We start from the raw sequence: 26672 nt of genomic DNA, 5'->3' as shown, positions 1-26672 counted from the left end.
CAATGTAACATTTTTCGAGAATAACACAACTATGCCTATCAACCAATCAAAATTATATATCGTAGCATATCAATCACAATGCATGATGAAAAATTGTATGTCCTGATACACTGGTTCTTTTAAATGCACTTCCAAAATATACGTACTCCCTCCGGTCCAAATTAATCGACGCAACTCTTGTACAACTTTAGTACAAAGTTGAACTAAAGCTGCGTCAATTAATTTGGATCGGAGGGAGTAGTAAAATTCGTGTTGCATATAGCACATTCCGCTATATATGGCTCATTTCTGCATGCCCCCCTATTGTTTTTACTAAAAGAAGGCAAATGGACAGTCGAATAGAAATACATATCTCGAAACTATCTTCTCATAGATGGCAATATGTTCATGAAGCATAACACAATTAATTTTTTGTTTATAGCGACAGATTAGTTGTTTTATGCGTAACAGTTTCGAACTTTAGCTAAGACTCATTTCTTTTCATATATGGATAAAAAATGCAACAAATTTTGACTTCTCATGTTACTTCATATTGAAATGATAGCGACACTCAAATAGCCATTTCAGTAGAACTTCAAGGAAGCCTAGAAATGGAGACAGAACAAAAACCTGAAATACATGGTCACTTGAAAATCCTTGAAAAAGATTTGGCCTTCTTACAAAAGAGAATTTTCCTAACAGAATTCCAAAAGCCATATGTTCCTTTGATACTTGAATTGTTGCCTATGTTACCTGCACACAGGAGCAGTTTAGATACTGATACAACACAAATATATGGCATGAGATGGAAACAATTCTCTTACTTGCTGCTAACCAGCACTGATAAGTATTTCTGTATCTACTTGTCCAGTAACACCTGGCACCTTACCAAAGCACAGTTAAATATCAAATATGCTCGGGGAACATATTTCAATATTATTGGCTGAAACAATAGCATCAGAGTTAAAAAAACACAAAATGACATTGGTGTAGAAGTTTAGTTTGGGAAGAAATATTGCAAGTGCAGCACAGGTAGAAGCTGATTGTCTAGTTCAAAAATATAGGAGCTTGGAAGTACAGAAGATAGGAAGTACAGAACATAGTGGGAGATTAATGATCGCTCACAGGAGAGAAATTCAGTGTCCTCGTTGAGCCGCTTGCTGTTGATAGAAATTCAGTTCAGATTATCCTATTTCACATCCATAGAATATGTGTAGGGAAAATAATAATAATCAGACATGTACTCTATAGAATACTGTAGTACTCAATGTGAATCCTAGTCCATGCCAAAAGGAAAAAATTTAGAAGAGGCTCTGCAATACTGGAATAAATTCAAAAAAGGACATATTGCTTTAGAGTAAAGTAAGCAGAGACGACAGAACAAGATTCCTGATAATGTCCAACCTAAATAAAAAACCTAAAGTTCTCCTTTAACGATCCACAGTAAAAAATAAAATAAGAAACTAAAAATTCTACTCTTCCATATGTAACTATCAATTACCATAATGAAAAGAATATCCTCTCGCCTTCACCATAAGCCATAAATCAAATTATTTATTTAGATACAGTAAAAATCATAACTAAAACAGAGCCAACTTTGAGAAATAAGGACCTCATAGCATGTCCGATTTGGTCCAACTGAACATGAATCATGGCTGCAAGCATCAATCGACTGTATCTCGTAACTATGACAAACATGTAGTGGGATTGGTGAAGAATTGCCTATGTATTTACTCAGTGAAGGGAGACGTAGTCTCATATGGGTAGCACAAAAGCCACAATAGTGCTGACGTTCTCCACCATGGCTCCGTTCTGTTCCTCACACGTACATCGCTAGCAGCATGGACAGTGTTCGCCGCAGCACTATTATGGCTGGCATTAGAGAATACTTACAGAACAAACAGTAAAACAAATAAATGAGCCACGAGTGTACATGCATCTTCTCTTGAATGCAGATTAGCGTCCGCCCGCGCGTAGAAGCTGGTGTTGCTGCTGCAGATTGGTATCCGCCTGCAGATTAGCGAGACCGGTGACAAGCGCGCCGGCTAGGGCACAATGGCAACGACGACCCGTGGTGGCGGGGTGGGGGCGACGGCGCCGAGGAGTGTGCCAGGTCCAACGAGAGGACGAGGAGCCCCATTGAGAACGTGTTGGCGAGGGCATCGGGAAGGCGACGAGGAGGCCGGGAGAGAGGGCGCCCGTGAGAAGTGGTGGGCAGTTCGGGAGAGGGAAGTGCGAAGGGCGTGACGGCTCCGGCGGCGAAGGGCGAGGCGGCCCGTGGCGACCTGCGGCGAAGGGCGTGACGGGCGGCGAACAACGGCGGCGAACGGCTGCTGGAGGAACAGCGGGGCGTCGAACGGCGCACGGGAGGAACCGCCCGTGTTGTGTCGTTCGTTGGGAGGAGGGGGAAGTAGGTCGTGCCTCGTGCGTTGTTGTCAGAGTTTTTTTTTTTTGAACGACGGGGCAGGGTTAGCGATCGATGGGTTAGTGGCTTGATGTGTGGTTTGTATCGTTAAACACCAGAGGGTTAAACATTGGAGGATTAAGAGCCATTAGATCTTGTTAATGAATGGGTCTGATTGTTTGGTTCTCCGACCTCTCTTTCTTTTATAGTGGTAGTAGATAGTAGATACTACTATTAAAAGAGCAAACATAAATTCCTTTAAAGCCACACAATAAACTGTACACGGAATAACCACGACCCTCCGATTAGAACAATTTACACATATCCTACTGCTCATATTGCGTCAACGGTTTATCACTTAGATCAACATCTCAAATTAAATGTTCTGCTAAACAGACGCTTGCCCCTCCCGTGATTTCCGGAAAGATTCCACCCAAATCACGCCTTATCAGGAAGAATGGGTCAGTTCAAAAAGAAAAGAAAAAACGGATCGTAGCAAGCGCCGCCGCTCCTCCCGATCGCCCCGAGCCGACCCCGCCTCCGGTCGCCGCCCACGCACCTGGAAGCCGCCGCCGACGTCCTCTGCCGGTCAGCCGCACCCAGCATCCTCCTCCTCCCTTCTCTCTCCCTCTCCTCACTAATCTCTCTCTCTCCGTTCCCGCACTGCAGGGCTCCGCCGGACCGTCCCACGCGACTGCCAGCCTCCTCCCGGCCAGACCGACGATGGCGACGACCGGATCTGACCGGTCGCCTCCGTTTCTGCCTCGCCTAGCCGCACCACTCATCCGCCCCACCTCTCCCAGCCAGCCCCGCCGCCCCCTCCCTACCGAGCCCCCCTGGTGGTGGACGGTGACATCTCACCTGGACTGGATTGGAGAGTTGCATCCAATCAGGCCTCCCTCCTCTCCACTAAGTGCATCTGATTCTGAACACAGAGTTCTTCACGGTATGTGTTCTACCATTTTTCTCTTTAGGCAGAAGTGTATGCTGCTATGTTGGTTCAACCTTTGGTAGCGTTCTGATGAAAGTGATGTTTATTTCATTCAGATGCTGATTAGTTTGCTTGTGGATGTGCTACTTTTACGCAGGTAATTTTCAATTCTCTGACGCAAGCCATTTGTGTGAGCGCTAATTAACTTATATGGTAAAACTCTATGGGAGGCTCCGACAATAAAACTATTTTAGAAGACACGGCAATATTTTACTATATGAAGTGAAAATGTACAAGTTGTAGATGGACAACTATGGCAGCTCTTCTATACAGTTATTTACTGTCCAGCGAGGCCCTCAGAGGATATCTAAAGAAGTGAGAATGTACACCTTGTTTTTCTAGGCGAACATGACTTGGATGAGTCAATAGCATAGTAGCCATAGTTATCTAAAAAGGGCAGTGTCCCAGGCAACAAGGTAAATTGTTCTGCTGTCCAATGCATTGAAGCTATAATGCATATATGCTTAGTAAATTGTTTAGATTTGTCTGAGACTAAAATAATGACCAACTTAGTGAATTGTTAAACCTGAAAGTTTGTGTTTTCCATTTAACACAGTGAATTGTTTGCACAATTCAGTTCCGTGTTGATTGAATGGACGTGACGTGATGTTTTCTCCAGGGAACGGACTGAAGTGGATTGACATGGTTTCTGTCCATCATGCAGTTATGTGCTATTCTTCCTTGCTGCAGTGTTGCGCATCTTTGCTGCTGTGGCTGACTCCATGAATATGAAAGCTATATTTACTCCTAAGCTATGAGTGTCCTCTAACTTCCTTGCATGAGAGGTATTTGCTCTCAGTCCCGGCCATCCTTATTACGAGGGATGCAGCAAGGTTCAATGGATCATGACGTTTGGACTAGATTTGAATCTATATCTACCAAATCTGTGCGTACATTTTTATGCTATAAATTTCTTTTTCTTTCAGTATCCTATTGAAGTTCTATCAGCCGACAGGTGCATTGAAGCGAGCCTGACACCCTGAAAGAACTATACAATGATATTTGGCTATTGCTTTCAGTATTAGAGAAGCATAGAAACAGAACTGCAGGGCTTACTGTATTTTCATGTGGCATTCCTCTATGCCATCATGCCATACTGTTTATTTTGAGCAACCTTTCTATGGTATTTTGTTGGACAGTTTTTAGTGTAATCTCAGGCACCTCAATATATGGTAAATAACTGCATGCTTGGGTATATGTTCTATTCTCAATGTTGTATTCCTTTTATTTGCTCTGTTACTGTAGCAATCAAAAAGAATCGGGCACAAGCTCCAGTTAGTCCTGTACAAAAATTGGTGTAGAAGTGTGGTCTATGGATTCCTTATTTTGTCAATTCAGACTTGGGATTGTACGGAAAAGTGTGGACTATGGATAAATACCAGAACTGGATTGACCATGTCACATCTTCACCAAGAGTCATGGCACTGGCATATTCAAGCTTTGTTGTTTCCTTCGTTTCCAAGCAACAGTACTCTTAAAGGCAATATATGCAGGTTTATCATTCATGTGAGAGATATGAAGGATGAAACAAAAGTAAAAGGTGTTTATGCTAACGGAGCATCATAATTAGGTAGGAGTGTCTGTTGGTTTTATAAACCCAGTATCATCCTACTCCTTGTAGTTTCTGTATTGCCTGCAAATAATACAATTTTCAAATGATATTTTGTTATGGTCATATATAAATATTTAAATATTTAAAAGTTCCAGAGGTTCCTTGAGATGAGATGATGGCTCTGATGTGCTATATGTTTACATAGGAGTTTTTTTTTCTCACAGTCGTGCGTTGCACGTGCATTCTTACTAGTTGGATAAGAACACACAAACTACTGTGTCCGGATCATCATCATAGAAGAAAACAGGTAATCACGGATTCTTAGTTTTGGGCTGGATCACAAGTAAAAACGGACTCTTTTCTTCTCCGATGAGATGATGATTTCCCAAGTGCAAACGGGAACGGGAATCTCCCTGTTCCTTCCTTGTTTTAATCCCCTTCGTTAATACTCCATGTTCCTTTCTTTTCCTTGTTTTAATCCCCTTGTTAATACTCTGTTTCTAAATATAAGTCTTTTTAGTTTCTAACAATGTGCTAGATGGCCCTTCATTCTTTTTCCCCGTCAGTTCAGTGATGTATGTTATAAGACTTTTTAGAGATATTTCATTGTTATAAGTCTCATACATTGTTATTAGTCTTTTTAGAGATTCCAATATGAACTACATACGAATGTATATAGACATATTTTAGAGTGTAGATTCACTCATTTTGTTTCGTATGTAGTCTATATTAAAATTTCTGAAAAGACTTACAACAATGTGCCAGATGGCCCTTCATTCTTTTTCTCCGTCAGTTCAATTATGTATGTAATCACCTTGATAAAGCCTATCAATGCGATGATGCGGAAATCTCCCTTAGTTGAGTGATGTATCTAATCTATTCTTCTTAGTTGAGTGATGTATCTAAACTAATCTATGCTACTTAGTTGAAGCTCAACTTGGTTCGGTTCGTTTGCTGGAAGTAGTGTTTTGGGCCACAGTAGTTACGAAGGCATCGGGCGCCATCTAGCAATATAGACAACCCCCTCCCGACCCCCTTGGCGCCGCCACACCAGGGAGGCGCTAGGGGGATCAGATCCCAGCGCTGCCAGCCCCCCACCCCACAAAGGAGGATCCTGCTGTCACTGCCGCTGGTGTTGGCCGTGGTGGCAGCGGCGCCCAATGCCAAGGCGCCGAAGCAGGAGGCGGTGGCGGCGGCAACCACTCGAGGCGGTTGGGCACCTCAGGCTAGGGGTTTCCCACTGAGGCCAGGGCAGCTCCCTGGTTGTGTGGCGACAACCGATGACCCCATGGCTGGTGGTGCTGGCGATGGGGGGCATGGAGGCGGTCGCGGATCTGGATCCCACCCAGATCCGTCGTCAATTCTTCAAGTGGATAGTCGACGACACGATGAGGGCTCTGGTGAGGGGATGGAGGATCTCCGCCGGAGAATCGGCGGCGACATACGTCTTCATAGCGAAGCTCCGCGCGGTTCCACCCAGCCACATGATCAGGGCGACGTGACTTTTGGTGAAAACCGTGCCTGATTGCGGTCTTGGCAGACGATGGCGGTGTCTCTGACATCGTTTCCTTCTCGGGGCATCGTTGTTGCAGGTTGCGTCAACTCGATTGGGATGTTCCGGGGGAACCCCGGATTTGGGTCTACCGGATCGGGCAATGACAACGCCTTGGTATCGTTCTCCCTCGTGGGTGCATCGTTTTGGAGCAAGTGTTGGCTGGAGGGGACAAGAGGAGGGGTGGTGTTACATCTACCGCAAGGCCGCCGACAGATCCCGACATCATGGCACTGCAGAGTTTCAGCGACGGACGCGTGTGGATGGATACACGCAAGATGGTGGCATTGTCTGGTGTCGTGGTGGCGTCGACGGCAGGCCTGGCAAGGTTGGTGCATCAGTACCTGCTCTGAGATGGATCGGTGGAAGACAGCGGCGGCAGCTTCCGAGAGTCCACCGGACCGGAGTGTGACCTAGTCCCGGCATTGTGGTTTGGCCGAGGCATCTGGCTTTAGATGTTAGGCTTTGATGTGATGTCTATTTGGTATTCGGCTTGGACAATAGGCACCCCTTCATCAAGGGGATAGGAGTAGCGACAGGTGTTGCCAACATGGTGGTTTCAGACTTACTGATGTATTATTTTGTAAGGTCTTTGCAAATAATTAATAAAATGGCTGCATGCATCACTCAGATGGAGAGGCCAAGGGTATATTCTAAAAAAACTTGTCTCGAGGATCATGATGCAAGTTGTTAGGATTTGGTTTTGTGGCAGGTGAAGCAGCATTGTTGGGACGACCTTGCAACCCGCTATAAGTGATTATATATCGTTGAACATCCTGAGGTGGTGCGCTTTCGTTGGATTCTTGTTGCTGCTTTGCGGGACGAAACTCCTGCGAGGCACCGTATTCGATTTTTTTTCAGGTCTAGAAAAACATAGCATTGGAGTGACATACGTCCTCTTTAACACCATGGGATAACACTAGGATTGTTAGAGAACCTCAGAAAAAACAATTCATTTGTAAAGATATTTGGGTGGATGAGAATTCTTTTAAATAAAGTGCAAAACTTATGATCTCACAAGGATCCAGATCCTATAAAAAAATCCAGTAATTTTCTCTGCATCGAGCCCTATAAGAAGGGAACAGTAATCATATTCAAGAAGTAGAAAAAAACATCATACCACGAAATTCCTATGGATCGAGCATCAAAACAACAATCACATTGAGAAAGAGTCACCTGTGGCTGGCCTTATCTAGGGACTGCCCTTCGACACCTTAAGGCACCTGCCTTTGTGTCATAGGCACAAAGGCAGGTGCCTTTACGGCACTGAAGCCGCATCCCTTATCTGGAGTAGCCATAACAAGTGACAAAGAGTCACTTCCATTCTTGACAAAGGAACGTAGCTCGGGATATTTCTTGGATAAGATCTCCTCACACCAATTCTCATGCCAAAACAGTATTAAAATCCTTCTCATAGGAGGCCACTTTCTTAAATAGGGGAGCAACTTGAGAATATCTTTTCACCAGAACGATCATTTTAATTGACCTTGAGGGGTAATATTTTCCCCAATGCAAATATTCTTTATTAAAAAAATATAGGTGCTTGATAAGTAGGGCCTTGTTATAGCCACATCCAGTATTCCAGGCCCATTTTGATTTTTAGGCCTACATACCTTGTCCGAGGCTATCAAAGCAATCCCTTGATCTTCCATCTCAGATTTCCTCCATAGGCAGTGTTTTGAGTACCTCTGAGGTAGTAATTTGATGGACCATAGCAGCAGCAGGCAATGCAAGAGAGCACATGAAGTTTTTTTTTCTCCAATATGCACGAGTGTACATATTATATATTAAAGAAGAAAGGCAAAAGAATGCCTCCACCAAGGGTTACACAAGTTCGTTACACTTTACTCCTCTCTACTCGCCCACCTACGTAAACTATGAAAGAAGGGGTCTACATTCCCTTTAAACTTCCCAGCTACCGTTCAAGTCATGCCTTCGGTCCACACTCTACCTAGAAGCACCTCCATCGAAGGGGATGCTCCGTCGAACACAATAGAATTTCGATGTTTCCACAGCTCCCAAAATGTAAGAATAAAGATGGTATGCAGATCCTTCCTTCGTAGGTTGTTGGGCCCTTGCTTATCCCAAAGCCATGAGTGAAGGGAGTCTTGTGCCGTCGGCGTCCACTCCGGCTTTCCTAGAGCGTCACATACCACTGCCCATGTTGATCTAGCAAACACGCACGTTAGCAGCACATGATTAATCGTTTCCTCCTCCTGGTCACATAGGGGGCATGCATCCTAATCCTAATGCAATAACCCTCTCCTCACAAGTCTATCCGAGGTCCAGCACCGGTTCCGTAGAGTAAGCCAAGTGAAGAACTTGCAAGTGGATGGTGCCCTGGATGTCCAAGTCAGCTTCGCCAGTGGCTCCACAGTATGGCCCCAAAACTATGCCGCGTATGCCGACCTTACCGAGTATTTTCCATTTGTCTCCCAGGCCCAAGAGATCTTATCCAGCACATCCACCTCAAGCTCCCACGTGCTTACTCTTAGCCATAACGAGAGGAATTCCGCCAGACTTGAGGAGCAGAAGTCTACCATCACAAGGAAGGTGAAGCACCTGATGGGTTCGAAATCTTCAATTCCAGGCTTGGAGGTTCCCATAGGCAGTGGCGATTCTACTCAACAGGCTTCAATAGGCTCTAGCCTACCCTTAAAATTTGCCACACACAAAAACACCACCAATAATCAGCACACTAGTAGTTAGGTGCAGCGCATAAAATGGCATCCAACATCAAAAATTACTATCCTTGAAGTTGAGCCTGCCTTGAAATTACGTCCTATATTCGCCACTGCCCATAGGCACATCCAAGATATGAATCCTTGCAACATATGTGAAAGGAAAAGATCCTTGCTGACATCCCAAAACAGTGGCCAATCTAATCATTTTTTTCCACATTGCAAACAGTCTGAAGCAGGTAGCAAGTAGCAAGGGGCAAATAATTGTTTATCAGAAATTCCGTCGATAAGCTTAAGCTTGTACTCCCTCCGTACACAAAGTTGACACTTATATTGGGACGTAATGAGTATTCACTTTATCTCAAAATAAGTGTCTTAACTTTAATAAGTGTCTCAGCAAGTGGCTGTATAAGTTATTAGTTGAGACTGAGGCCACGTGGGCGCAGATTCTCCGTAGTAAGTATCTGCAGTCCAAGACTTCGTCCCAGACGACAGTGAGACCGACTGACTCGCCATTTTAGAAGGGGCTTATGAGAGTCAAAGCTGCCTTCTTTAATAGAACAAAGTTTATAGTCGGTAGTGGCAACACCACTCGCTTCTGGGAAAATACTTGGCTTAGTGAAACACCGTTGGCGCTTCAGTATCCGTCCCTGTATCGTATTGTTCAAAGACGTGATGCTCTTGTTGCAACGATTATGCAGTCCATTTCCCTTAATATTCAGTTTAGGAGGGCGCTCGTTGGCGACCGGTGGGAAGCATGTCTTTATTTGGTGAGTAGACTGATGGAGGTTCAGCTATCTCATCAGCCCGATCAGTTGTGTTGGATGCTTACTAGGTATGGAGAGTTTACGGTTAAGTCGATGTATATCGATGTCATTAACTCTAGTGCTATTCCTAGTTCCAAAGATGTTTGGAAAGTCAAAGTTTTTTTGAAAATTAAAGTGTTTATGTGGTTTGTACATAAACAAGTCATTTTAACAAAGAATAATTTGGTTAAGCGCAACTGGACAGGATCTATTAGGTGTAGTTTTTGTGATCGGGACGAAACTATCAAGCACCTCTTCTTTGACTGCCGTTGGCGAGAGTTTTGTGGCACACGGTGCATATTGCTTTTAACATTACTCCTCCGAATTCGGTCAGTACGTTACTTGAAACGTGGCTTGTTGGGATAAAGTCCGAAATAGCTAGACACATTCGCGTAGGAGTATGTGCTTTGTTGTGGGTAATTTGGAACTGTAGAATGATTTGGCTTTTAACAGAACAACAAATATTTATTTTTTGCACGTTTTATTCTGGGCTACTGCTCTCATTCGTATGTGGTCGTTACTCACTCCGACGAAGGCCAGGGAGCGTTTGGTTACTGGATCTATCCGCTGAGAGATGATAGCGCGGGATATCTTCAACCGGTTTAGATGACGGTCATGTAATAGGATAGGCGATTAGTTTACCTATCTTTGTTATGCCAGCCTGTTGTGGTTTTTGGGCCTATTGTTTTTGGCGATGTGGCTCTTTGTGATCTTGCTGTTATTTTATTTTCAGACTATAAAATCTTGTTGAATCTTATTATTTATCTATAAATATGGCCGTATGCATTGTTCTGATGCAGAGGCCGGAAAGTCCCCTTTTCAAAAAAAAAAAAACTTTAATAATTAGTATATAAAGTTGAGATAGTGTTAGATACACGAATACATAATTTGGGACGAAGGAGGTTGTATTAAGGATGGTTTTGTTTAGTACTCACTCTATTTTTTTAGTCCGCATATAAAATTTGATCAAAGTTAATTTTTATAAAATTTGACTAACTTTAAAGCAAAAAATATTAACATCCACTCCTACAATACTGTTACGGAAATTAATTTCATCATGCATCCAATAGTATTGATTTCATAGTGTGGGTGTTGATATCTTCTCCTACTCTTCTCCTACAACACTAGTCAAATTTTACAAAATTTGTCTTTGGTCAAATCATCAAGACGCGAAGAGCACGTCACTAGTGTTTGGGACTAAGCTCCGAAGAGCGATTGACGACGGAAAGTAGACCAAATTTCAGACGAGGTGAAGTATCACATCACAAGCAAGCCAATTAAGAACCACCACGAAATGTACTTTTACACAAACCCAAATCCGGAGGAAAATTGACCCCGGACAAGAAAATGTCAACCAACTAACTAAACCTCCGACACTCAGCATTTAGGTCTACTTCATCTGGACTATCCCTGCGCTCACGAGCTTCTGGATCTTTTGCTTAACACCAGGGTTCTTGAGATGCTCCTGAGCAGCCCTTGGATTCTCCTGGAAATCAATCAACACCTGCAGACAACAAACACCTCAAAGTTATGGCATCGTTCGCAAACCAAGCTCTGGCTCAAGAAAGAGTAAACAGACATCTCATGATGAACTTACCTGCCGCATGACAGGGTCCGTCAGGATGTTCTGGATTTCAGGGTCCTGCATAGCCTTGCCCTGTCTCTCCTTCAGTTCCTCCGGGGTAAGTTCGCCTCTGTTCGCCTTGTTGATCTGCTGAATACATCTGAGAAGGGACAGCCACGGTTAGGAGCTGCTTGGTGGAATTCGAAGACTGATTGATGATCTCTTTCAGTGTTACTTACCTCTTTACACCATCAAGCAGCTCCTGGTTACTCGGATCATGCTTTAGGCCTTCCTGATAAGTTTCCATTGCTTTGTCGTATTCTTTCATGAAAAACTGGATTGCACCCTTCCTGGTGTATCCCTTGGAGAATGTAGGATCTAGCTCGATGCACTTCTCGGCATCCTTGAGACCTTCAGGCATGGCACCCAGCTTGGTGTAACAGGCAGCCCTGTTGCTGTAAACCTGAAATATAAAATCCACGTAGCCGCTTAGCAGTCATCAACTATACAGACTAATTCATCAGAAAGCACATATATGTGCAGTTTCCATATGTTCACCGCATAATTTGATTAATATTCTTATATGCGGGTTTCTGGTCAGATGTAAACAATATTCTTCCCATCAAATTTACCAATGAAACTGGTGAAACGTCTTCACAGAAATTTTCAGCTCAAGCAGTTGAACATAAAACATCAAGGAATTACCTTCGGATCCTTCGGGTTTCTCCTGAGCGCTTCAGTGTAATGCTTCACTGCTTCTGGGTATTTTTGCTGCTTAAAGAACTCATTACCTGCAGAGCAGTAGCAAGAACAGAAAACCTCATCATCAACACCCGCAGATCATTAGGGGCAGAAAAGCAGTGTTAAGTGTCAAACAGTGGAATTCACTCAGCTTACCTTTCTCTCGCTCCTCGTCAGCAATTTTTGGATCATAGTACTCTTGTTGCTCGAGCTCCTTCTTTGCTCGTTCAGCATCATTTAGTCTTTTCAGGGTATCTGGGTTTCGATGCTCAGTCAGAGCCTTCTGGAAAGTCTCAATGGCAACATCGTAGTCTTTGGAAGACTTGGCAAGTTTAGCAAGAGCAGTTCCTTTCCTTGTGAGTGCCCTCGAAACCATCTTGAAGTCAGCACGAAGTTCCCTTCCCCTCTCAACAGCCGTGTCACAATCCTTAATGCAATCATCGTACTGGTATTTGGAGAAACAGAATATTAGCTCTCAAATCACCACAGGCATAAGTAATTCGAGAGAGTTAAGTTAGAACATGTGGCAGTGAAAAATCATAGGTAACGAACACTACTGATTTTACGAAATTTGCAGTTGATTCAAGCCCCATAAGCCTAATAAACTAATATAATAAGTATACAGAGCAAGTCCAAGCCCCAAAAGGGTAAAAGAAGCAGATATATAGAGGTAAATTCACTGTTGTTATTAAATACTGAATGTGCAAGGATCGCCTCTACAGTGAAATCATTCTAACAACCAGTATTCTCTATCTAATGTACTTAGAAATTTCTAAGATTCTGCTACAGAATCACACAAACAATTTCAACAAGTGTATTTAGAAATTTCTAAGATTCTGCTACAGAATCACACAAGCAATTTAAACAAGTGTATTTAGAAATTTCTAAGATTCTGCTACAGAATCATACAAGCAATTTAAACAAGTGTATTTGGAAATTTCTAAGATTCTCCTACAGAATTTTAAACAAGTGTATTTAAAAATTTCTAAGATTCTGCTACAGAATCACACAAGCAATTTAAACAGGTTTAAAATTAGGACTCTGTAACAAACATTAGAGGAAATTACCAATGCCAAACGAGGAGGATTCTCACCTGTCCCATCTCAAGGTAAACGGCGGCGCGGTTTGTGAGGTAGGAGATGTCCTCGTCGTCAAGCTCCATGGCTTTTGTGTAGTGCTGGATCGCCGTCTCGAAATCCTTCTTTTTGTAAGCGGCGTTCCCCGCCTCCTTCTCCTTCTGGGCCGCCGCCTTCCTCTCCTTCCGCTCCTTCTCCTCGTCGGTCATCTCCACAGGTTCGGGCTCCGGCTCTCTCGGCTTGGTCTCGGGCTGCTTCTGTGGCGGCGGCGGGGACGACTTGGCCGGCGCCGGCTCGGAGGCGTCATTGTTCTGGTTCTGGACCTTGATGTTGAGCATGAGGCTGAGCACCTGCATCATGCGGGGGTCGGAGAGGTAGTTGTTGAGGTTGCCTGGGTTCCGCTGCAGATCGCGCAGCATCTGCATGAAGTCGGGCTGGTCGAGGTAGGCGCGCGTGGTGGGGTCGGCGGCGATCTTGCTCCAGAGGTCGGGCCCCTGGAAAATCTTGCCAATGGCGTCGGCGCCGGAGGCCGGGCGGCGGGGGAGGGCCGCCGACCGGGCCTGGGCGAGCCCGTCCTTGAGGGCGGCGTTGGAGGGGTCGAGGGCGAGGCCCTTCTCGTAGGCCTCGACGGCGCCCGCGGCGTCGCCCGACCCGAGACGCGCGGCGCCGAGGCGGGAGTAGCCCTTGGCCCAGTCGGGCCTGAGCGCGACGGTCCGCTCGGCGTCGGCGAGCGCCTCCTTGTAGCGGTGGAGCGAGGCGTAGGCCGCCGAGCGGTTGGAGAAGAGGACGTGGTTGTCGGGGGCGAGCGCGATGGCGTCGCCGAAGTGGCCCGCCGCCTCCTCGAAGCGGCCGGCCGAGAACGCCGCGTTGCCCTTCGCCTTGGCCTCGTCGGCGGCCATCGCGATTGGTTGGCTGGATGGCCGGCTGCGTCCGCTTGGGTTGCGATCGATCGGGATGCGGGGGGCTCGGGATCGTCGGATTGGAATCGACTGGCGGAGTTCGATGGGGGGAGGCGTCGCGGAGGAGGGGGATTATATTGGGGGGAGAAGGTTCCCGACGGCGGCCGTCCGATCTCAACGATTCTGGAAGTTGTATTTTTTTACGGGGAAAAAAGGAGCGATTCTGGAAGGTTCCTGAGGTAGGGGGGAACGGGAACTCGCGCGAGACCGCTCGTGAGCTTGGCTCGGGTCCGCTTCAAATTCAGAGTCCGGAAACTTTTCCTTCGCCGAGACGAGGAGTCCGTTCTGGGCTTTGACTCGCCGCAGGTTGTGGCCCAATAGCGCGTTCTTTTTTTTTCCTTGTCCGGATTCTTTGTTTTATTGTTCTTTTTTTCCTTTGTTAATTCTTTTTTTTCTTTTCTTTTTCCTAATTTCATGGCTTTTTTCTTGAGAGCCTTGACATGGTGCGGCTGATATGGGACCCACAACGGTTGTGCTACCTCGCTTACAACGGCACATGCGGACACGCCACACCATGTTGAGCTACCAATCGGCTGCTTGTGTCACAACCCATATCACTTGATTGTCAATTGGATATAAGGTTCCATGGCATCATGCTGGAATTCGGGTGAATCACAAACTTAGCTCGGAGGCGGAAGGAGAGAGATGCCCAAATGGGTACAAGTTTTGAATACTCGATGATGCCTCACCCACATGCCAGGCGGGTGACTATCTACTCAACACAATGGATCGTCTTCTGGGTCTCTGCCTTCACCTTCGGATGGACTATTCATATTTCACATATTGTCAGTGCGACGCTTCATTATGAGCGCATGCGCTAGGTACAGTGTCATGACATTAACTATTTAACTCCCCTCTCCTCGAGGGCCAGCTTACCCCCAAGCTGGTGCCTATGGCAACTTGTTCACCATTGTGTAGAGATTTTCCCAAGTGCGCCAATTAATAGGCATGCCTTAACAATGAAGAAGAACTTGCGGAACTTGCTTCTGGCCCCACACACTAGACACTCCCCGCAAACTGCGCTCGACTACACCTTTGGAACACCAATCAACTGTGCTCATAACAAGTAGAAGATCAGTACTTATAGTGTCCTTCGAGCCAATCGCCTTCTAGAATTGGGACACATGCACCATTAGATGGATGCGCGACGACTCTGGTAACTGTAGTACCGATCTTCCACTTTTCATTAACATTTTTAATACATGGTCTTCCACCACTAGATGGATGCACGACGATTGATCATAATTGTGTGATGGAACATTTTTTTAATACATAATCAACATTTTTATACACATTAAATATTTTTCAAATGCTTGATTAATTTTTTTCAAATACTTGTGTAACAGTTTTTCAATTGCTTGATTAATATTTTCTAAATACATGATCAACTATTTTCAAACACATTGTATATTTTTTGTATACATGAGAAACATTTTCTTTGTACACATTTAACATTTTTCAAATGCTTGGTTAACATTTTTTTAATACATGATCAGCTTTTTTTCTATGCACACTTTAAATAAGAAAATCAAATGCTTGGTTAACATTTTTTGAATACATGTTCAGTTTTTTTTTCTACACACATTTTAAACATTTTTCAAATGCTTGATTAATATTTTTCAAATACAAGATTATCATTTTTTAATACATGGTCAAAATCTTTTTCTACGCACATTTAACATTTTCAAATGCTTGATTAACATTTTTCAAAGACACGTTTTACATTTTTTTAATATGTAGTCAACATTTTTTCTATACACATTTGAAATTTATCAAATGCTTGATTAACATTTTTCGTATACTTGTTTAACATTTTTTCAAATGTTTAATAAACATTTTTTTAAATACATGATAGACTTTTTTCGCACATATTGTATGTTTTTGGTACACATTAGAAACATTTTCTTTAGACACATTTAACATTTTTAAATGCTTGGGTAACAACATTTTTCAAAAACGTTTATGTAAAGTGTTTAAAAAATATTTATTTAGAATATTTGAAAGTATAAACAAAAGTAGAGAAATGAAGGGAAAAACAAAACATAAAACATGAAAAACAGGTCTTGGCCTCCTGCGCGCATGGGCAGGCCCATTTAGGGAGGTGCCTGACGCGAGAGCACGCTAGGTCTCGCTATAAGCGAGACATAGCGCTGCTGGTGAATATCTACTCAACACAATGGTCTTCTGGGCCTTCGTCTTCGTCTTCGCCTTCACATCGACTTCTCATATTCTCTTGTTGGCGCGACGCTTCACCTTGAGCGCCTACTCTACGTACAATGTTGTGACAACTTAATGGTGTCCATGATAAAGCTGCAACGTTGGGGGAGGGGGCAACTCGATCTCATGTGCCATTGCCGCACTGGTGTCGTCTCACTGGATGGCGCACACCAACTGTTTTGTCAAATGTCAGGAGTTTGGGACAATGGGTAGCGGACAATTTGGGGACGCCCTTTGTCACCATGTTTTTTTACAAGTGGACACGACCCTACGTCTCACGAACATTTAACACAAGCATTTGATGGATAACCCTTGGAGATGCCCTGACCGCCATAGTTGGTGAGGAGCACGACATTGTGGTTGATTACATCCAAAGCATCACTGGTCACTAATATACATGAGAATAATAATATTGATGAGATGGTATGATTAGTGTTGATATTTTTATCTACATTGTTTGTTCTTTTTTCAGTGTTTGTAGGAGAGCAATCAAATCAATTGAATCGAAAGGAGCATATTACAGGTAACATCCCAAAAGGAATGCACTGCATAAGACGAGTGCCAAAAAAATAAAAAAGGGTTGCTCGGTTATTGAGGAAACTGAGGTGAAAACCCTAAATAGCACCTAAAGCACAACAATACATAGAAAATGTTAGAAGGACAACACCCCACAACACACACCGCCGAATAATCGAGCGCTTTCGCCGCTACCAGAGTGCACATCGAAAACCGTTGTGTCACTATGAGTTGTCACAAACATATCCGCGTATCTCGACGCCGCCGAAGAGGAATGGTATGTCCGATAGAGCGAACCTATCCTGCTTCGACCCCATGAGGTTGGCAACATAACTTGCCAGGCACACATTACATGTGGAGGAGCTTCTGCCGCTCCCACGGAGATGTCGTGTGAGCCACCGCCGACCACATTAACAAGTCCCAAGTTTCTCCGATCGAGTCCAACTCCAAGACGATGCCCCAAGCAAAAACACGATGCTTATCAAAGCCAATAGGGATGCCATTGCCTGATCCAAAAGAACGGATCTAGGGTTTCCACCGTAGCATGTTAGGGACGTGGGGGAAGGAATGCTACATCAATGCCTTCAACAAGGTTATGGTGCTCATAGAAATCGCCATCAATGACTCCGGCCACAAAAGGAGTACGGCTTTTGCTGGCAGTCTAATCTGCCCAAAACCATGACTCGGCCAGGCCATTCGACCTTCGTCTCCATGATGCGCAAGGGGATCTCCTAATCGGCGATGTACACGCCGGCTAGCGCTCCTGGCTAATCGATCTCTGCTCACCTAAGTCAGGAGCTTCAAGCTTTTCCACTAGACTAGGCTGAATTTGTTGCATGTGATGAGGAAAATAATCCTATTTGACCCCTCTTTTAGTACAAACATTAAAATATAGTCAACTTTGTTCATGATGATTAATATAAAAATTAAAAAAATGAAAAATTTTACGAATTAAAAAATATTCACGAATTTTGAACAAATAGTTCACTGAATTTAAAAAAAGTTCGTCGGTTTTGAAAAGGTTCAATGAATCTAAAAAAATCATCGGATTTGAAAATATTTCATCGATTTTTTGAGAAAGGTTCTACGAATATAAAAAAAGTTCACAAATCTAAAAAAATCATCGATTTTAAAAAAATTCACATATTTTCAAACAATTCATCAAACCAGGAAGAAGAGAAAAAGACAGAAAGAAATAGGTAAAAGAAAAAGGGGAAAAGAAAGAATAACAGATAGAAACATTTCAATCTTGCGAGATTATGTTGGAATTTTGCTAGTAAGGCTTTGACCCAAAGCCTAACTAAAATTCTAAAATTCTCTTGGCCCATTCATGCACACATGTGAGTGGAGTGAGTGAGACTAAAGTTTAGTCCCACCACAGAAGTTGAGTAAGAGTTGCACCTCTTTATAAGGTGAGCTCTTCTACCACTTGTATAAGCATGAGAAGATAAGACCTACACGCGTGCTCTTCCTCCTCGCTCGCCTCGTCACGACGCGCCGCAGGTTGCGAGATTGAGCCGAAAAGCTATGCACGTTGTCTATATTTTTGCTACTCGGGAAAATTAATGTGTCACTCCCACGACCTACCCGGCCCGCACTATATAGTCAAGCAGACGTCTATCCTAGCCGCCGCCGCTTCGTATGATTTCACATCACCATTCCAGATCATTGCGCCGCCAAGCAAGTCTTCTTCATCCCTATTTTCGGCGTGCACCGGGAGAAGAGACAGCAGGCCTCCGGAACCTCGCCTCTCGCGATCCTGTACGGGAGAGGGGCGATCAGGTTTTTGAGGAACGCACTCACGCGACTGTTGGCAGCGACGACTTCTTCCTTGACCTCGGCAACCTCATCCTCGACGACATGGGCGGCAACGTTAACACTGGCGGTGTTGTTCCCGCACCATATGTGATTCTATCCTTCTTATTCGAGATTGTGATAGAATTCATGTTTCTAGTATGTGCCCTAGATGTGATTTGTTCATCTACTATGTTAGTTCGCATGATTATCTTAATCTCTGCAATTGCTGTCATGATTTATTTTCTGTTTATTCAGATTAAATCTCGTAGTAGTTTGCTTGTAATTCCAACAGATTCTGCGTGGCAGCTTGGTAGTTACACCAGTGGTACTAGGTCAGGCGTACACTGGTTCGAATCACGGTTAGCGCCCTACTTTCTGCGGATTAAAACACCGAAGAGAGAAAATGCTAGATGGGGCCGACCCAGCGTGGAGAAGCTTCAGGCACCGGCAGCATACAGGAAGGACTTGGAGAAGCTTCATTGGAAGCAACTAGTTAACGTGCGCTTCATCGAAAACCTCATAACGATCATTTGCGGGTGGGTTGAAAGCCTACCACTTGACACGCTCTCAATCGCCGTCATGTGTCGCGCTCTGGACGCTTCCTCCGAATTTTATTTATTTATTTTTCTGCACGTATTTTTTGCTCTTTAAACGGATCTTTTTCGGGTTTTTTTGGACTTTTTGGTTTTCTACCAGTCTTTCTTAGGTTTAGGACAAAAAGTTTAAAATTTTTCCTTTTTTTTTTGCTTCTGCGAAAGGTATGGGTTTGCTTCCGCGAGAGGCACGACCGTACCTCTCAAAAAAAATACACGTTTTTTATTTTTTTACTTCCGCGAGAGGCACAATTTTGTTTCCACAGAAGACACTGTTATGTTTTCGTGAGAGGCACGGCCGTGTCTCTTGAGAACAGGAAAAAAAAATATTTTTTGTTTTTTCTTTTCGCGAGAGCCACGACTGTGCTTTCGCGAGAAGCACGGTCGTGCCTCTCGGAAGAAAAAAAAACCGTGTTTTCTGTTTTTTCTTTCCGCGAGAGGTACGGTTGTGCTTCTGTAATGCCTCTCGGAAACGGGAAAAACATGTTTTCTATTTTTTTCCTTCCGTGAGAGGCACAGTTTTACTTTCGCAAAAGGCACGGTTGTGCTTTCGCGAGAAGCACGGCCGTGCCTTTTATGGAAAGGAAAAAAAAACCATGCTCCCGATTTGGTTTTTTTCTCCGGTTATTTCATGAAAAAAAGTTCATCAAAACCTATCAACATGGGATCTAGTTTTGAAGATCTTGATGCGAGAAATCCAACGATAAAAATGATTCAAAATTTAAACACACGATTTAAGAGATAAAACATTTTGAATAAATGAATCTACAAAAAAGAAAATCTTCCAAATTACAATAAGTGTCGCACATGTCGCGTGTCAAACTAAGAAGGTGAAAGTGATCTTTATAAAAAGCACCCCTCAAATATCATTTCGGCCTCCAACCACACTCACCACCGCCCACAGCTCTGCTCCCGGCTCGTGGAATTCCATATGTGCCGCTCTCTGCGTCATACAGTATACAGTGGGGGGTTTGCACAGGCAAGTAGACCTATCGACCAATTGGGCCGGCCCATGTATAATAGTACGCGTAGCTTTCTCGTGAGCGGTTTCTGGGAACCTTCTATGTGAACCCAGCTTTGTCTCAAAAAAAAATATTGAACCCTGCTTGTTTTTGGCCGGTTTAGGGAACCTTCTAGAGAGTTCCTGAACCGGATTTTTGTTTTGTTATATTTATTTTCATTTCTCATTTTTTATTTCTATTTTTCATTTTCCGTTTCCTTTGCTTTTTTTTTCTGTTTCTTTTTTCCTTTTTACTTTATTATTTTTCAAGTCTTTTCCTTTTTCAAAAGTTGCAGAATTTTCAAGAAATCCATGTTTTCCAAAAAGTGTTATTCACATAATTCGAAAAAATGTTCGTGTTTTCAAAAGTTTGTTCAGGAGTTTCAGAAAATGTTCCCATTTTCAAGAAATGTTTGTGTGTTCTAAAATTAAATGTGTTTTGCATTTTGTTCGGGAGTTTCAGAAAATGTTCCCGTTTTCAAGAAATGTTCATGTTTTCTAAAATTACTTGCGTTTTGAATTTTGTTCCGAGTTTCAGAAAATGTTCCCATTTCCAAAATTTGTTCCCATTTTTAAATTTTCTCAGTAGTTTAAAAAAATTGTCCGTGTTTCAAAAATTGTTCGCGTTATGGTTTTTGCTCGGGAGTTTAAATAAATGTTCCTGTTTTCAAAATTGTGGATTTTCTAATTGATTTCAGTTTCATAATTTGGTTCTGGATTTCACAACTTGTCCTGGTCTTCAAATTCTGTTCACCAATTCAAAAAATGCTCATATTTTGGAAAAATGTTCTAAGGTTTAGAAAAAAATCCTTTTTCTTTTCAAATTTTTATTCACATATATAAAACATTTCGCATTTATTTATTTTTTTCAGGATTTTCCAATTGTTCTCAGTTTAAATTTTTTTGCTCAGAATTTATTTTTTCCCTGTTTTCATTTTTTTCACAAATTCAAAAAATGTTCATGTTTTCAAAACATGTTCTGGAATTAAAAAAAATCGAGTTTTTTAAAAAAATCTGAATTTTAATGATGCTCTATATTTTGAGATTTTTTTACAAATTCAAATTCCGTCCATGTTTTCAAAAAATGTTCACGAATTTGAAAATTTCTTCATAATTTCAAAATATGGTGAGAAATTTCTAAAATTGTTCGTGCTTGTGAAAATTTATTCGTAACTTAAAAGTGTTTGAAATTCGAAACAATGTTTGCAATTTTTTAAGTAATGTTCGGTTTACGCCCCTAAGTTTAGTTCTTTAGATTTGCCCTGCTTCTTATGTCAACAGCACTGAATAGATGGACTGGTTAGTCAGATTCGTGCACGACCAGTAGGTCTATGGTTGGACGCGCTCAACCTGTTCCTGGTGAGAATGATGTTCCTCCGAAATCTTGGCAACTTTTCTTCTTCTTTTCGCTGAAGAAGTCTATCCGCGTCATGCGTCACGGCGTCCGCGCGAGAGCTGATCACGTTTCCCTCTCATCATCTCAATCATCAACAAGTTATCTTTTGCATTCCCTCAAAAAAAAAAAAACAAGTTATCTTTTGCAAAAGCTGCATCGCAATTACTCAAAAAAAAAATTGCATCGCAAAACTGTCCGTTTGCCCGGGAGGAAGCAATGGCGTGGGACGCTTTACAGACCCTTCCTCCCACCGTCCGCGAATCCACGACGCTAGCCGCCAGCGCGGACGCCGAGTGCGCCATCGCACGGCACCTTTCAGCAAGTCCAGGCGTGCATTTTGAGGCCAAAAGAAAATGCGACACTGCCCACGGCACGCAAAATCGGCTGCGGGACGGGAGCGAACTGCCTCGTCGTCGTCTCCCACGTTTCGCCTTCGCAGGGCGACGACCCGCGCACCACGGGGCAGGGCTTACCTCGCGCACCACGTGTCCACGGGGGGCACGCCGCCGCGGCTATAAAATGCGGCCCCGATCCCCACCGGCACGATCACGCTGCTCTCTGCTTTCTTTCTCCTCCAGCACACGCCGTCACGCACTGGTTCTCGCTGGCGGCGATGCCTGCGTCTGCGTGGTGGGTTTGTGGATTCCTCCCGCTCCTGGCGGTGGCCGCGGCCGCCGCGGATCCGGCCAAGGGGAGCTGGGAGCCGCTGATTCGGCTGCCGACCGAGAAGGGCGCTGCCCCCGCCCCTGCCCCTGCCGCGCCGGCGGCGGAGGAAGGGGCGACGAAGTGGGCCGTCCTCGTTGCCGGCTCTTCTGGCTACGGGAACTACCGGCACCAGGTGAGACTCCGTCGAAGGCGGCCTCGGATGCGAGTAGCATTGTTAGGGTCTAGGGCGACTGCGAGCTGAAATGTTGAAACTTTTGGTCAACTTTCCCTTTCCAGTGGGAGGTTCCACGCCATTCTTTGCTCTGTTCTTTGTAGTTACTTGCTCTGTTCTTTACAATAGGGATAAGTAGTTAAGTAGTCTGAATCTCTGATCAGATGTTTAGTAGTACTTGCTTCCTGTCTAAGTGCATACATTTGATTGGAACATAAATTTAGTCCGGCTGAGCACCATTGGCGAATAATTGATTTTTGTATATTATTTTGGTCATAATAACTCAAGAGAGGGCGGGGTCGACCGATTTTGACATGGGAGGAGTCCGTTAAGAGAGACCTGAAGGATTGGAGTATCGACAAAGAGCTAGCTATGGACAGGGGTGCGTGGAAGCTTGCTATCCATGTGCCAGAGCCATGAGTTGGTTGCGAGATCTTATGGGTTTCACCTCTAGCCTACCCCAACTTGTTTGGGACTAAAGGCTTTGTTGTTGTATTTTGGTCATAATAACTCAATGCCGCTCGTATATCAGTACCTCGTCAAAATACGACCACTGAACAATTCTTTGAGTGCTTTCTCATTGCTCAATGGTTGTGGTGCTGTTGATGCACGTACGACCTACAGGCCGATGTGTGCCACGCCTACCAGATCCTGAGGAAGGGGGGCCTAAAGGAGGAGAACATTGTGGTGTTTATGTACGATGATATCGCCAAAAACGACTTCAACCCAAGGCCTGGAGTCATCATCAACCATCCTAAAGGCGAAGATGTTTACACTGGTGTTCCCAAGGTATAATTACCTGGCTGTGTTCCCTTTAATTCAGACAAGAACTCTAATAGATTGCGCTTTTTAATTGGAGACGGATTGCTAGCTTTAGCCTTGTTTGATGTACAAAAGGCATACTGTTGTGTACTTGTGTTCCTACAAGACTGACCAACTTAACATGCATTACAGGACTACACTGGTAAACAGGTCACCGCTGAAAACTTCTTTGCAGTTCTATTGGGGAACAAAACCGCGGTTACTGGAGGGAGTAGGAAGGTGATAAACAGCAAATCAAAGGACCACATCTTCATCTATTACGCGGATCATGGGGGTCCTGGTGTTCTAGGTGCATACTCCTGCTTGAACGTTGTTCTCTAGCTGGTTTTTTTTGTACTCCCTCCGTTCCTAAATATAAGTCTTTTTAGAGATTTCAATGCGGATTACATACGGATGTATATAGACGTACTTTACAGTGTAGATTCACTCATTTTGCTACGTATGTAGTCCGTAGTGGAATTTCTAGAAAGACTTATACTTAGGAACGGAGGGAGTATAACTTAGCTAACCGCAGCAAGTTTATAGGTATGCCCAACAGGCCATATATTTATGCTGGCGACTTCATCAAAGTGTTACGAGAGAAGCATGCTTCCAAAAGTTATTCAAAAATGGTATGTATCCTTTCTGCCCTTTCTCTCTTGAGATAAAAAAAGGTGTATTTTTAATCTGATACAGTATGCATACTGTCTTATCTCTAATTAGAATTACAATTTTGGCAGATTATATATGTTGAAGCGTGTGAAAGTGGCAGTATATTTGAGGGTTTATTGCCAGAAGATCTTAATATTTATGTTACAACAGCATCAAATGCGGTCGAAAATAGTTGGGGAGCATACTGCCCTGGGATGAAATCATCACCTCCTGCTGAATATGATACCTGTTTAGGAGACATCTACAGTGTTTCTTGGATGGAAGACAGGTATGCACCAACTGTAATATATTATGCTTGGCACCTGATCTGTTTTCTGGCATCTCATAAACCTGCATTATTTTTAAAATTTGTCGAAAGATATGTCTACAGGGCTTTATATATTTGATTTTAATTAGCTGCATGATTTGCATTAACAATACTTGGTATGGTTATGTTTGGATTATTGCTCAATGCTCTTGTTGAGACTTCTTTTCATTGTTAACCCTCAAAGTTTGTATCTGTCACCTGATATTCAGACCCAAGACAATAAATTCTTTATCACTCTCTACAAGACACACTTTAGTATTTTCTGTTGGATAATAATGTCTTATCACACTAGAAAGCACAACATAAGTGTGTTTTATTGCGATCATTGGCTACCTGTGTAACACATAAACCATTCATAAGTCGCACTGCACCTGCAAATGGTAATAACAAAGATGCGCAAATACATAAAGAAGATGACTTAATTGGCTTGGCCGCTTGGGAAGTATCACTGCTAGAGCATTTTTGTTGTAGCAGTTATTTATAACCATGGTGTTTGCGGTTCCGAACCATTTGATCCTACTTTGCAGTGAAACTCACAATCTAAAGAAGGAAACACTCAAGCAGCAGTACGAGGTGGTAAGTCTCGAGTACACTTTCTTCATACTGGTTAGTGGCATCTAGTCACTGTTTTCTTGGGCAGGTTAAAACGAGAACATCAAAATCAATGGAATTCGATAAGGGTTCTCATGTCATGGAGTATGGTGACAAGACATTCAAGGACGAGAAGCTTTTCCTTTACCAAGGTTTCGATCCTGCAAATTCCAATGTAGCAAACAGGCTGCTTTTGCCCGACCTGGAGGGTGCAATCAATCAAAGAGATGCTGATGTTCTTTTCATGTGGAAAAGGGTAAATTCCAGTTCGTTCTATGTGTTGCTGCTCAAAACGATGCATCTTAAACCTCGGAAGAAAAAAAAACATGCATCTTTTTGTGTTATAACTCATGAATTCCTATGTATACGAATTTACTACAACAAATGCTCCATGGATGCATGCATGTAGAGGTTATTAAATCTTGATTTTTATTCTATTTAGAATATTTCAAATTGTATGTAGAAATTCTAGAAAAAAAAGGAGATATTTTAGAAGAGTTTTTGAAATGAAACTAATTACGCCCTCCGGTCCATATTAATTGTCGCTGATTTAGTAAGACTATACTAAATCAGCGACAATTAATATGGATCGGAGAGAGTAACTTATTTGTTAATTCATCCTTAGCATACAAATGTAGCTTCATGGTGCTGAGAAGATATGGCAACAGTACTCTGAAACTATAGCATACGACTTGAAGGGCTTGAGCTCATATACTAACTTTCAGCTCAAGCTCATGCCCTCTCATGATAGACCCAAGTTTTGCGCATCAAATTTTTGTAGCCACTAGCCAGTGCTTTGTTTTGCCAACTTTGTCTGCTAATAATGTATCTTCTCACTTTCAGTATGAGAAGTTAAATGGGGGATCGGAAGAGAAGCAGAGGGTTCTCAGGGAGATCAAAGAAACTGTGGTACACAGGAAGCATCTCGACAGCAGTATCGATTTCATCGGGAAGCTTGTCTTTGGATTTGAAAATGGGCCTTCAATGATTGAGGCTGCTAGAAGCTCTGGCCAACCACTAGTCGACGATTGGGATTGCCTGAAGAGGACGGTGAGTGTAACAGTTTCTTACTTGAATTCCATAAATATGCAACACATGGAGATTCTGCTGTTGCTCGCCTTCACCATTTGCACTCCCTCACTCTTTCTGTTTCCGGTTGAACTTACTCTGTGCTGATGCCAATTGTCAGGTCCGAGTTTTCGAATCCCAGTGTGGATCACTTACTCAGTATGGCATGAAACACATGAGGGCGTTTGCAAACATGTGCAACAATGGCATCTCCGAGGCCGAAATGAGGGAAGCAAGCATCAGCGCTTGTGGCGGTTACGGCTCGGCCAAGTGGAGCCCACTGGCTGTAGGGCACAGTGCTTGATCCGCTGCACTGCAGTACAGAGGAGCAAGTAGCAAATGCTCCAGAGGTTCCTAGACCTCATATGGTGTACATACATGCACTGATTTCCAAGAAACCACCCAACGATGCGCCCCATGTCGTGTTGGGTTAATCAGTAGTTTGTGGTCGTGCCTTTGTAAGTTTCAGTGTTTCACTACAATCAATTGAAAGGCAATTACTAATTAACAGAAGTGTGTGGGTTTTCCTTTA

The 26672-nt window shown here is 43.5% G+C and overlaps 2 protein-coding genes and 1 long non-coding RNA gene across 6 annotated transcripts; 2 read left to right on the top strand and 1 right to left on the bottom strand.

The window, feature by feature from the left end:
* Positions 1 to 2774: 2774 nt before the first annotated feature.
* LOC119355901 lies at positions 2775 to 4578 on the top strand. Of its 4 annotated transcripts, none has more exons than XR_005171734.1 (4): positions 2782 to 2971; positions 3053 to 3329; positions 3431 to 3790; positions 3994 to 4578. It is a non-coding gene; the product is annotated as an uncharacterized LOC119355901 (long non-coding RNA). The 4 variants fall into 4 exon arrangements; XR_005171733.1 differs by having other exon boundaries at positions 2826 to 2971; positions 3431 to 4159; positions 4301 to 4578; XR_005171732.1 differs by having other exon boundaries at positions 2775 to 2971; positions 3472 to 4578.
* Positions 4579 to 11180: 6602 nt separating this feature from the next.
* On the bottom strand, positions 11181 to 14367 carry LOC119355900 (hsp70-Hsp90 organizing protein-like). Its single transcript, XM_037622782.1, has 6 exons — positions 13364 to 14367; positions 12427 to 12715; positions 12235 to 12320; positions 11769 to 11992; positions 11563 to 11689; positions 11181 to 11469 (listed from the first exon to the last, which is right to left on the bottom strand). The coding sequence occupies exons 1-6, from the start codon at positions 14243 to 14245 to the stop codon at positions 11356 to 11358; spliced, it is 1722 nt and encodes a 573-aa protein (XP_037478679.1). The 5' UTR covers positions 14246 to 14367; the 3' UTR covers positions 11181 to 11355.
* A 7891-nt stretch (positions 14368 to 22258) lies between these two features.
* LOC119355899 (vacuolar-processing enzyme beta-isozyme 1-like) lies at positions 22259 to 26672 on the top strand. Its single transcript, XM_037622781.1, has 9 exons — positions 22259 to 22662; positions 23326 to 23490; positions 23656 to 23812; positions 24049 to 24134; positions 24243 to 24442; positions 25009 to 25057; positions 25122 to 25328; positions 25916 to 26122; positions 26262 to 26672. The coding sequence occupies exons 1-9, from the start codon at positions 22438 to 22440 to the stop codon at positions 26442 to 26444; spliced, it is 1479 nt and encodes a 492-aa protein (XP_037478678.1). The 5' UTR covers positions 22259 to 22437; the 3' UTR covers positions 26445 to 26672.

Source organism: Triticum dicoccoides, chromosome 2A (assembly GCF_002162155.2).
Source record: "Triticum dicoccoides isolate Atlit2015 ecotype Zavitan chromosome 2A, WEW_v2.0, whole genome shotgun sequence".
In the NCBI taxonomy this organism is placed as follows: domain Eukaryota; kingdom Viridiplantae; phylum Streptophyta; class Magnoliopsida; order Poales; family Poaceae; genus Triticum; species Triticum dicoccoides.
This window is presented reverse-complemented; position numbering and strand designations above follow the sequence as displayed.

Coding starts and splice junctions, on each gene's coding strand:
- LOC119355899 (XM_037622781.1), top strand. CDS start 22,438: ATGCCTGCGTCTGCGTGGTGGGTTTGTGGATTCCTCCCGCTCCTGGCG. Junction 24,135..24,242: donor CCAAAAGTTATTCAAAAATG/GTATGTATCCTT, acceptor CAATTTTGGCAG/ATTATATATGTTGAAGCGTG. Junction 25,329..25,915: donor TTCTTTTCATGTGGAAAAGG/GTAAATTCCAGT, acceptor TCTCACTTTCAG/TATGAGAAGTTAAATGGGGG.
- LOC119355900 (XM_037622782.1), bottom strand. CDS start 14,245: ATGGCCGCCGACGAGGCCAAGGCGAAGGGCAACGCGGCGTTCTCGGCC. Junction 11,690..11,768: donor CTGCTTGATGGTGTAAAGAG/GTAAGTAACACT, acceptor GTCCCTTCTCAG/ATGTATTCAGCAGATCAACA. Junction 11,470..11,562: donor CGGACCCTGTCATGCGGCAG/GTAAGTTCATCA, acceptor TGTTGTCTGCAG/GTGTTGATTGATTTCCAGGA.